At 50.7% G+C, this 12,052-nt stretch overlaps 1 protein-coding gene across 1 annotated transcript in view; it reads left to right on the forward strand.

Annotated features, from left to right (window-relative positions):
* The window catches only part of RGSL1 (regulator of G protein signaling like 1), a 39,927-nt gene that overhangs the window by 15,866 nt on the left and 12,009 nt on the right, over positions 1-12,052 (forward strand). Inside the window, 6 exon segments of the mRNA XM_034779343.1 lie at positions 1,250-1,312; positions 5,079-5,310; positions 6,743-6,850; positions 7,320-7,428; positions 8,441-8,634; positions 9,771-9,888. Of these exon segments, the coding sequence (XP_034635234.1) occupies positions 1,250-1,312; positions 5,079-5,310; positions 6,743-6,850; positions 7,320-7,428; positions 8,441-8,634; positions 9,771-9,888 (824 nt within the window).

Genomic DNA, 12,052 nt, shown 5'->3' on the forward strand with positions numbered 1-12,052 from the left:
GCCGCGGGGGCCGGGCCGGACCCGAGCCGGGCCAGAGCCACTGGGGCCTGCGTGCTCGGCGGGAACGGGCGGCGCCTCCCCGGAGCCCTTCTCGCACCCCCACCACCCCAGCTTACCTTGTGCTGCCGGCCCGCCCCTGCTTTTTTTCAGACTTCCTGCGAATCTCTGATTCGCGGGAAGCAGGGGAGGGGGCGGAGCATTCAGGGGAAGGGAGGAGGGGGAAGTGAGCTGGGGGCGGGGTGGAGAGCTGCAGCGCGGGGCCCTCTTGGCGCAGGGCCCAATTCAGCCGAATTGGCTGAATTGGCCTAAAGCTGGCCCTGCACGAAAGGCTAAACTTTCAAAGGTTAGCACCTATGTTTTGCTCACAAAACTTGCATACACAGCTCTTGTGCCTGATTTACACCTGCAAACAGAAACTGGGGCATGCAAAATGGGTACTTAGATGAGCAGCTACCCATTTGCAAGCACAAATGTGGATTTTGTAAAAGCAGCTTAGGGCCTACTTAATGAGGATGGTGCTTCAGTTCCGAGGTGAGGCAGAGAAAGGAAAGTGGAGGTGCAAGAGCATGCCATGCTGCATACTGTCTGGTCAGGAATCAGAATTCCCCAAGGATGCAACAGATGTTACTCTCTGTTTAGTAGAGGTAGTGCTGCCTCGAGTTAAAAATGACCTTCCACATGGTCTGATTCCAAGACCTTAGCTCTTGCTTTGTGGACCAGGTAGAGGTGGGTGGGGAGCTCACTAGTCAGTGTGCCCAGCCAATAAAGATGTGTGAGCCAGGGGGCTGGATGGCGTGGGAAACTATGCTAGGGATCCTTTCACATCGAGGCTGGTGTTCTCAGTGTGATGTAGTCCGTAACTGAACACCATTATAACCATCGCTATTGGGTAGCCTATGCAAAATGACTTAATGGGCTTTACCCAGTCTACATCACTGAAAACACCCTTTAGCTGGCCCTTTAGCCACGGACCAAGAGTGAATTCCCTTTTCCCCCTAGCCATGGCCCTTCCAGGTCAGCGTTGAGGCATATGAACAGGGGAGTGTGGGGCAAACCTGCTCTGGGGCCATCTGGGCTGTCCTTTATGGCTCTGCAATGGATCCTGCATCCATGGAGGGTATTAATCCAGCACTATTCCCAGCACTACACTGGTTTTTCAAAGTACTCCCTGGCAAACTGAAAACTGAGAGCTCTGCTAGCAGAAGTGGCGAACGCTTGCTTACAAAGCATGTTCTTGTTGCCTTATCAGATACTCAGCTTCTTCTACAACGACTTTCTTGCTGATGATGATGAAACGTTTCTTCGTTTTGTGGTAAGAGGAGGCTGTGATTAGGGTGACCAGATGGCAAGTGTGAAAGATTGGGATGGGGGTGGGAGGTAATAGGAGCCTATATAAGAAAAAGCCCCCCAAATTGGGACTGTCCCTATAAAATTGGGACATCTGGTCACCCTAGTTGTGATACGGGTGAGGGTCTGGAAGGATGGGTCCTGGCCGGTGTGTCTGAGGATGTTTGTGTCCCTTTGTGCACTGCACCCCCATGTGTTCTGAACATACAATGGCCGTGCACACCTGGGAAGGGTTTCTGTGAATATTGCTGTGTGTGCATGTAGGTGTGTGTAAAAGACTCTCTCTCCAGCTCTTTGGAGCAGTGTTCCTGAATTCCTTAGCCACTAACCCCTGGAATTTAGCAGCCTATTGGTGGTGTCTTGAAAGAGCTGTCCGGAGAATTGCCTGACCAAAAACCACCTCAGAGTAGCAACAAAAAATAACTTTTCTGGGAAGGAAACACAACAAGGTACCGATCGCATACACAAACCAGGGGTAGGAAATACAATGAGTAACTGATACATTCTTTAAGGACCCACCTCTTTTCCCTTGCTCAGAGCAGGTACTGCCATTATTACACAAAGAGAAAAAAGTCTACACACACAGACAGGTGACCCTGCAACCAATAAAGGCCTTCATTAATGGGAGGGGCAGCTAGCATTTTTAACTGTGCTTTACTTGTGTTTATGTTTTTTCACTACCTTAAGGAACCAAATTACATGAGTTCTCTTCTTCCCATGGCATTGCTCTTAACCGGTGCTTGAAATTCCACAGGAAGACCAGATCTCATGGAATACCAGCCCCATAAATGGCACCTTGAAGCAAGAATGCCTCTGAAAAACATACTTTCAAACAGATGTGCTAAAATATCCAGGTTTATTTGGATTCCTGCAGAGCCCACATGGACCATGCTGCTAATTCAGGCCAACATTTGCAAACTGACCTCTCCTTTTGAGTGTCTCGGTTTTGAGTTCCAACCTGAGACACCTGGGTCTTGGCTTTAAACGGTGCTGAGCACTTGCAGCCACCCTTTTCTTGGGCGCTTAGCATGTCTGTCTGCAAATCAGACCTTCGTTTTCTGAAGCAGATCCCCAAACCAATGGCCATTTCTAAAAATATTGATCTTGGGCCAGTTTTACAAAGGTATTTAGGTGCCTAAAGATGCAGCTAGGCACCCTGTTGGATTTACAGAGCATGTAAGAATCAAAGTCAATGGGATTTAGGCTCCAATGTGCCTAAATCCCCTTAAAAATGACATTTAGGATCCTAAATCTGTTAGACCTTGCAATACTGAGTGCAGCAATGCTTGAATGCCTTTAAAAATCTGGCCCTTATTAATTAATTCTAATGGTTGTAAATTAATTAATTAGCCAGGTAGTTAAGCATCCCCTGACAGGGAAATTACACTTCAGGTCACAGAATTGGCACATGAATGCAATTAGCACTTCAGCAAGTACTAAAACCCTGATGTCTGCAGGGTATGAAGCAACTGGGCTAAGTTCATCCTTGGTGTCACGCTACGGAAGTTGATGGAGTTGCACCAAGGATAGGTCAGGCAGCTTGTAGGCACATCTCAAAATTTTCAGGTAAAGGACATTCTAATCATGTTGCTTTGTGACACATCCAAATTGCTCACTTAAGTGTTAAGGGCCCAAACCTGCAGCCAGCAGCAGGGCCTGAAGGATATAGTTTGGCTGCATGGGGGAGGGGAGAGCCTCTGCTGAAGCCAGTGAGGTCACACAGGTGTAAGGGAGGGCAGAATTGGGCTCATAGTGTCATGCAGTGCTAAGGTGACCAGACATCCCGATTTTATCGGGACTGTCCCGATATTTGCTCGTTTGTCCCATGTCCCGACCAATGTTTGGTCGGGACACTGGACAAACAAGCAATTTTTGCCCTCCGCTCTGGCTCGCGCCCCCTCCCTCACCCCAACTCCATCTCCTCCTTCACCCATTGGATAGCTCCCCAAATCCCTGCCCTGGCCCCACCCCCTCACTGCCCCATTGGATCCCTCCTCAAATCCCCGTCTCTTTCCGAAGCACACCACATTCCTCCTCCCTCCCAGGCAAGCGCTGGAGGGAGGAGGCCCGGGGACGGCGGAGTGAGTCCGGCCTGGCCCTGGGCCAAGCGCAGGCAGGAGGGCAGTGGGGTACCTGCAGGGGGGCAGCCCGGGTCCGGCCTGGGGAACCGGCTCCCTACACGCCCATGGGTGGGGATGGGGGGCAGCAGCTACCCGCGTGGGGACTCCAGTTCCTCGGGGCTTCACCTCCGCCACGTGCGCCCCGGCCCCGGAGGGGTGTAGTTGGTGCCAGGTGCCAGGCGCATGCCTCTGCCTGACACACAGCGAGGGAGAGGCGGAGGAGCGGCTGGAAGGGCCGGTCGGGCGGCGGCTCCGCCACAGTACTGGGGATAATTAGAATCTGTGAGTCTGTCTGCCTCTGGGGGGCAGGGCAGGGGGAGCAGTGCGTGCCTGGCTGGGTGTGCGACCCTAGGTGAGGAGATCCCGTCCTGCGATGCTTGGACGAGTCCCAGCCTGGGGGCTGCAGCAAGGTCCCGCTTCTCCAGTGGGGTGTAGCCCAGTGGCACGAAGGTTGCTACAGCTCCACACTCCCGGGCCCGCGGGGTGCTGGAGCCTGCCAGGGAAGGGGCTGCCCCACGCTGGCACACCGCGGCCAGCCCAGGCCGGTCTCCGCGCAGGGACTTGGTGGGGGTGCTCCCCCTGTCCGTGCCCATCTCCGCGGCGTCGGGGTGTCAGTCCTTGGGCTCCGGGCAGGGGTTGTTGTGTCCCAGGACCCGGGGGGCCGCTGTTTACATCTGCGTGTGGCTGGCGCCAGCCTAGGCACTTCCCACTTTTCGGGGAAGTTTGTGCTTTTTTGTTTTTTCTCCCCACTGGCTTTTTTATTTTTTGGCTCCGCCCCCTTCTCCTTTCTCCTCCCCCACCCCACGTCCCGATATTTCGCCTCTGTGATCTGGTCACCCTATGCAGTGCATCAGCAGTTTCAGCCAGTCACAGGAATGGACTGTTTCTCTCCCAATAGCACTGTTTGTTCCGTGAGTTAAATAAAATGCCATGAGTGTGCCAGTGTCTGAATGATATGAGCATTTTTTATGTTACCTAAATTAGACTACACTTCAAGGGCGAACAATTCTCATGCTTCAGGGCACATCCTGATCATCAATTGGTGTCAGGAAGAAACATCCTCTACCTTGTCCTCCACATTATTATACAATTAGGTGCATTTTGAGGGTTTCCTCTACATAATGGAGAGGAAGGGTGGTCTTGTGGTTAAGGCACCGGACTCAATAGACCTGGGTTCAATTCCTGGCTCTACCGCAGACTCCATGTGTGACCTGGGGCAAATCATGTGGTTTCTCTATGCCTCAGTTTCCCACGTAAGACATGGGGATGGTAGCACCCCCTTTCTCCCACTCTTTGTTTTCTTTTGTGTATTTAGATCATAAGCATTCCAGATCAAGGACTGTTGCTTTGTGCAGCACCTAGTACAATGGGGCCTCTGGGTGCTACTGCAATATAAGCATCCAGCACCAACAACTGTCCGAGCCTTGCCTATACTAAAACAAACCACTCGCGTTTAAACACAGTATGGCTGTGACCACCTTATAGCATGGCTAGCTGTGCAACGCAGCTGGTGCTTGAGCCAGTGGAGAGGCTGCCAGTCTGTTCTAGTGTAGCCATTTTGAAAATGTCATCTGGACTCCGGGCAATAATTCTCCACTCTTTTGACCGTAGTCTCAGAGGAGCAAGGTCCAGAAGCCTGTGGGAAAAGAGGAGACTTATGGAAAAGATGAACACCTTCTGCTGGCCAAGAGGATAAACGAATCCCTGACTCTGAGCCAAGCCTTATATGGAGTGAGGGACTTCGAGACACTCTCAGAGGAGCACTGGAGATTCATAGCCACTCAGGATCTCACAAAAGGGGGATCGATTCAGGTTGAACTGGAGCCTGTTGTGCGCAAGACAGGTAAAAGGAGTGTCTTCTGGGGGCTCAGACACAGTCACTTGAGAGAGAGGCACTCATGTCAAGCTAGAGGAAGACTGAACTATAGTGTAGGCAGGGTTACAGCAATCCCTAGAGGTAACCTGGAAAAAGTGTTTTCCCTCTAACAGACCTTCTTCAGCTGCTTATTGGTTGGAAAAAAATGTAAATAGTTGACAATATTATTTTGCAAAAATGGCAGCTGTTCTTCCAACCAGCTTCTAGAGTTAAAAAGTTGCAAAAAATGTCTTAAAAATTCCAGCAACATTTTTTTCTGCATTTTTGGACAAGCTCTGTTGCTTATAGCCACCTTGAACTTTGATACTTAGGGTTGAAATTTTCTATGCTTGATCTCAGCCTCACAGCACATTTAAAAAACAACCAAACCTTAAATGTTTGAGCAAAAACTGTTCAACCTTTTTTGCACAGTCCTTTTGTTCAGCCTTTTTCTACAAAGAATGGTGAAAAATACACTCATGCCATGTTTTGTGACCCTTTATTTGAACAGCTCAGAGGGAGATGGCAGACAATGGAAATTTGGCTGGGATGTCACCCACTATGGTGATCTGGTAAAAGGTGATTTTGATTTGACCAAGTGATATGGATTGACACAACACACAGTATACGTCTCCCATTGCGTAGGGTGTTTGAAGGTACATATGGAGTGGAAGCCCATCTGATATGCCCAGGAGAGTGTGGAATGGGGCAGGGCTTTGAGGTCAGGGATACCTGAGTTGTAATTCCAGCTTTGTCAATGACTCACTGGGTCAGATCCCCTCGCGCTGGCACAGGAGGAGCAAACTGTGCCTCTTTGCACCCATTCTGGGACATTACACCGGGTGGAGGCTGCAGCAGGAATGCACGGAAACCCATGCCCAGTTGGCTGAATCCCACATCTTGGACTGCCTTGGGCCCTCAGTAGAGGGGAGGTTGTGGCAGTGTCACATGCTCTCGCCCAGTGGACTTCTGCTGCCTAGAGCCATGCACAAGGTTCTATGCTGGCAAAAGCTATTGTAGACCCTTAGATTAATTTAGCTCACTGTGTGACCTGAAGAAAGTCATTTAATCTCTCTGTGCTTCATCAACCCCATCTGTACAATTGGAACAGCAATCTACATCTCGCAGGGAGGCTGGGAGACTTCAGTAATGTTTGGAAAGTGCCAAGTGTTACTATTATTAAGCAGTTTTGGTGAAGCCTGAGTTTCTGTGGACCACCTGTCCTGGTCATTGCTCATCACAGTGGTGGGAGAGTCAAGGGATCAGGATGGAGAAGGAAACGGGGTGGGTGGGAGGGAAGACTGGCCCTCCTGTGGATATAACACTATGAATTATTTCTTCAAGCACATTCCCAAGGCTGACTGGTAACCACAGGCTGAACAAGTGATTAGTCTAACCCCTCTTCTCTCTGCCCCATCAGACTTCAGGAGCATGACATTCGAGGAGCTGACCCTCAGGAATCCTTCAATGGCTGTAGAGGTGTTAAGTGAGGACTATGAGCTCTTCTGCAGCATGTTTCCCTCCCTTGGTGAGTGCTTATGAGGGGCTAGAACTAGGGCAGACTTAAAACAAACTCATGGGCAGAGAATAGCAGACACAACCTTGAAGGACTGAGCATGGAAGGCATCCTGAGAGGATTAGGCTGCGGAGAGGCCCACCTACTTCCTTCCTATGGTTCAAGTGATCATCTCCAGAAGGAAGGGGGAGAGGAGAGTCCTGGCCCCCCAGAAAGGCCTGCACTCCAGCACCCTTTCCCAGAGTTCAGGGAGAAGGAACACTCCGCAACAGCCAACCCCAAAGGGACGTGGCCATATTCAGGTGACGAGCTCCCACAGCACAGGTTCTTCTGGGCTGGCCTCACGACATGAATGTTGTCATGGTGGGTTTGGAGATTGCCCAGAGCCCTGAGTTCCTCCACCTGGAGGCTGAGTCAGTCTGTGCTCGCTGTGACATGGCTCCCAGTAACCTCGGACCCAATTCTCTTCTCTTTGTAACAGCGTTCGATCTTGAATACGAAGAGAGGAAGTGTGTTCGCCTGAGCAAGACAAGTCTGTCCCTCATGAGGAGGGAGACCCTCATGTTAAGGAAGCCCTCTCTAAGACCCAGGTACTGCACTGTGTGTCATGGAGCTTTCCTCCTTTTTACCACCTTCACTCTCTCCGGAGTCATGTTTTCTAAGCCCCCCAAACTCCTGCCATCTGATTCATCTTCCTGTGGAACCGGTCCCGCCTGCCTCAGAGAGTAGAGCTCTCTCAGACAGAGACATTGATATAGCTGGGATCTGGGCACTGGAATGGGGGAGGAGGGGAAGAAACTCTTCCTCCCCCCCACACGTACCCTCATATGCAATCTCACATCTCATCTACTTGTACAGGAAACATCCGCTTCATCCCGGAGGGCTGAAGCACTCGTAGTTACCCAGCAGGTGGAGCTGTTGAGCATCATAATAAGGCTTCCTCCTCCCCTCATTCATTTATTTCTTGTGCCTGTCTAGTTTGATTCCCTGCTGAGCTGATTCTCCTTCAGCACAAAGCAGTATATGGCCTGGGTGCTGCTGATCACTTGTGGGTTCCAAAGCAGCCAGGGCAGATGTCTTCAAGTGCACAGCTGAACTCTAGTGAAATTAACCTTGCTCCCACCTTAGTTCTCTGGTTGGGATCTTCTGTTAAGCATGGCAGGTGCAGAGCCATTGGGTCAGATTCTGCTGTCTGGTACACCAGCGTAAATCCAGAATGAATCCACTGGCTTCAGGATTTACACTGGTGTAACCTAGGTCAGTATTTGGCTCAGTTGCTCCCTTTGGTAGCAGCCAGGTCTGGTAAATTCCACCAATGCTGTTGAGCCATGAGTGGGTTCATCTGGTCCCATGGTTCTCAATGAATCAGTAGCTGGGGAGGAGGCACACATTTGTTTTCCCTTGTTACGGAGAAGACGTACTCTGCCTTCATCAGGTCCCATGCGCGGAGGTCCCCAAGCTTTCTACCCTCTCACCATCACTGGGAGTCTGACAAAAACTCCCCATGCCAATGGAGATACAGGCACAGGGCTCCAGCTCTTGATCAGGGCACAGTGCCCTGCCATGGTGCTGCTTTCTCACCCAGTGCCTCCTCCCCACCAGGTATCTCATGGAAGTGCTGCACAACCCCGTCCACCTGGAGTTTTTCAGGCAATTCCTCAAACAACATAACGCCGAAGCCCCACTGCTCTTCTGGCAGGCGGTGGAGAAGCTCAACACCGAGTCCAACCCCAAAGCTCAGAGAGCTTTGATCAACAGTATCCTCAAGAATTTCTTCCACAACAAAGTGCCTGCTGGTATGCAGACTCCCTACTCCACAGAGCTGAGCTACACAGGAAGGCAAACATGATCCAGGCCACCCACTAAGGTTACAAGGGAAAGGGATGCCCCAGCCTAGAATGATTTCTCTGTGCAAAGGGCAGTGCCTAAGCTCACCATCCCAGGAGTGGCCCGGGCATGCATTGTGCCGCAGACACCCCTGTGGGGTACAACTCACTCCCCACTTCCCAATTGCTCCAGAGTGGGAGGGAAATAGTCATTTGTTGCTGGGGCACACCCACAGCAAAATAGGACAACCCCCTGTACCACCTCAACTGTTTGGTGCATTAGTAGGGAAGGGGAAGCCGGCGCATTGTCCACTTACTCCAGCATGGGGAGTACGTGGGCACACAGCAGGGCTCTGGAGGAACTGCTACTCTCCCTGATACAACTGTACACAAATTGGTGAGGATTCTGGACCACTGGGAGCATCCTCAGTTGCCCTGCCTAGGGCTGGCTTAAGATGCCGTTGTATCACTTCAGCACCACAATGGGGCTTTAGTGGAGGCAGAGGGTCTGGCCTTTCATTTGGCATTTCCAGTCTGCTGTGCCACAGTGCTGCCAAATCCAGGGACCTTGCAGCAAGGTTTAGATCCAGCTTGCAGTAGAGTGCACAGGGCCTTGCCAGCTCTCACTGCCCAAACCCATGGGGCATCTGCTCTTCAGGAACTCTAATTTTCATCTCACTGTTTCCTGAGGTTCCTGCTCTTACTGCCACACAGATTTCTAGAAGAGACCACTATGATCTGCTAATTTGACCTCCTGCATAGAATTTCACCCTGTGATTCTAGCAGTGGAGGGAAATATTCTTCCCTACAGTCTTCTTTAGATATTTTGAGCTCAGTAGTGTCACTTGCAAAGTGTGTGAGGTGCCTTGGTATTTATGTGGCCTGCAGACTTCTTCTTGGGTTAAAAAGTGATTTTATAAAAGGGGAAAATGCCAAGGAAGGAGGAAAAATTTATTGGGCAAATGTGGTTGAGGGGGTAGTGATTGTGATGAAGGTCCTGGACCTTGTGAACACAAGGGATGGAGATTCATGGATGGCTCAGGAGGTCCTTACAGTGTTAGAATGTCTGGTGCAGATGAGAGGAGGTGACTGTGTGTCTTTTCTAGAGGAACTGCTGCAATGCCAAGCTTCCATCATCAGAGATATACCCAAGGCTGGCCTGGTCACCAGCTCCATGCTATTCACAGCACAGAGCTTTGTCCTGAAAGCAATGGAAGAGAAATGGTGAGTAGTCCTGGCTCATTTCACTTTAACAGGGTACACTCACCACTGGGGTGCCTCCTTGTGGCTGGGTCTGTGGATTCTCTCACCTGGTCTGGTGTCCCTTTCCCTCAGTTGCCTGCACCATGGCTTCTCTATCTCTCTGGGACTTAGGGTGCTTCCTCTTTGTGACTCACGCCTACAGCCAGGTCACTATTTGGTCCTCCCCTTCTGGGGGTCTTAAAGTCCAACTGTACAAGCTGTCCATATGCCATGTCAGTCAGTCTTTCAGGCCAAGTCCAGGTCCAGTGCCACTTCTCCAATGGCTGGTAGGGGAACCCAGGCCTGCCCACTACCCTGCATTCCAGCCCAGGGACCCTATGCCTAGCAACTACAGTCTACTCAATCTCTGACCCGGTTGTTGTTTCCTTGGGCTCCTTCCTAATTCACTTCTCTATCTCCTGGCCCACCTCTGGGTTTACTAGCCCAAGCTTCCTCCGCTCCAAGAGGCTATTCCCCCCCTCTCCGCTTCTTGCCGGAGTCTGTAGTCCAGGATGGGATCTTAGGGTTTACGCTCCCCCTCGAACTCCTTGTCCCTTGCCAACTCCCTTTCTGTGTAGGGAGTGACTGCAGAGCCCCTCCCTGCAGCCCCCTCTTGCTCTCAGCTTCCTGGTTTTACTCAAGCCCAGCCTGCCCATGCGCAGCTGGGCTTCATCTTCCACTAGGCTTTATCCATCCCTGGCTCTCCTCCAGGTGCAGCCTGTAAGGTTAATTGGCCCCTTTTAGCCTGTTCCAGCCTTGTGAGGGGTGGATGCCCATCACACTTCCTGAGAGGCCGATGGCATTGTTGCTAAACTTGCTGGAGGTTATACACACATACTCCGTAGTAGGATACACCTAAGCAGTGGCCAGAGTGCTGAGTCCATATTCTGGCACAGCTCCCATTGCAGCTGACGAGGGTTTTACCTGCATAAGGACAGCAGGGTGTGGCTCATAACTTTTCATACACTACTGTGTCTGTGATATATTATAAGGGGCAGGTTGATCTGGTCCTTGCATTGCTGGGGTTACCCATGAATAGCACGGCCCCCTGCAGCAGCAGAAGCTGGTGAGGAGGGGATCAGAGGATGATCAGTTTCACCCTCCTCATCAGGTTTCACTGCAGCAATAGAAGTGATATCCAGGGTTATCCAGCATTCTGGGACTAGGCCCTCCATTCCCCTCACCACCTCTCTCCTCCTTGTCTCTGCCTTCACGCCAGTCTCCTCCCATTAAATTAGGCTTGAATAAAGACTGGGAGTGGATGGATCATTCTACAATGTAAAAACTATTTCCCCAGGCTACTTTTTTCCCCTACTGTTACTCACACCTTCTTGTCAGCTGTTGGAAATGGGCCATCCTGATTATCACTACAAAAGTTTTTTTTCTCCTGCTGATAATAGTCCACCTTAATTGATCACTCTCTGTAACAGTGTACCCCATAAGGCTTTATGGGGGGGGTGCTTATAAATGTATGCATGACATAACTGGAATATGTTTTGCTCTGCCTGTGCCATGTAATATATCTCCGTAAAGGTTATGGTCTGCTATATCTATTCATCCTATTTGTACATATATGTCATTTTCTACTTGAGGTTAAGAAAGTGGGCTGTATGCTGGCTTGGTTTCTAAGTAAGCTTTGGGAGGCATTTGGTCAGCTTCTTTAGGAAGGAATTCGCCAGGTTAAGTACCTGATCAGGAAACACTTGGGGAACAATGCATCTTGGAATGCTCCAATCCACATAAGAAGTCTTCCTGGAGACATGCAAGATACCATGTGGACAATGGCTTCGGCCTGTAAAGACTGAGTCATGCAGGGACATGTGACTTGCCCAGGTGATTCCAGAACTCCATCTTGGAGCTGGACTTTGCATAGGAGGGAAGGGGGGGTCTCCACCCACAAGACAGAGTCTATTTAAACCTGTGGGAGACCCCTCCATTTTGTCTTCAGCTGGCTAAGGAAGGAGCCTCTTCACCCCCCCCAGGATACTTGAAGGGAACTGGAACAAACGACAGTAACTACAGGGGGTGTGTATAACTCTCGTTATAGTTGGTATGGCAACACCCATTCTTTCATGTTCTCTGTGTATATATATCTTCCTACTGTATTTTCCACTGCATGCATCCGATGAAGTGGGTTTTAGCCCAC

Source organism: Trachemys scripta, chromosome 8, assembly GCF_013100865.1.
Source record: "Trachemys scripta elegans isolate TJP31775 chromosome 8, CAS_Tse_1.0, whole genome shotgun sequence".
Classification (NCBI taxonomy): domain Eukaryota; kingdom Metazoa; phylum Chordata; order Testudines; family Emydidae; genus Trachemys; species Trachemys scripta.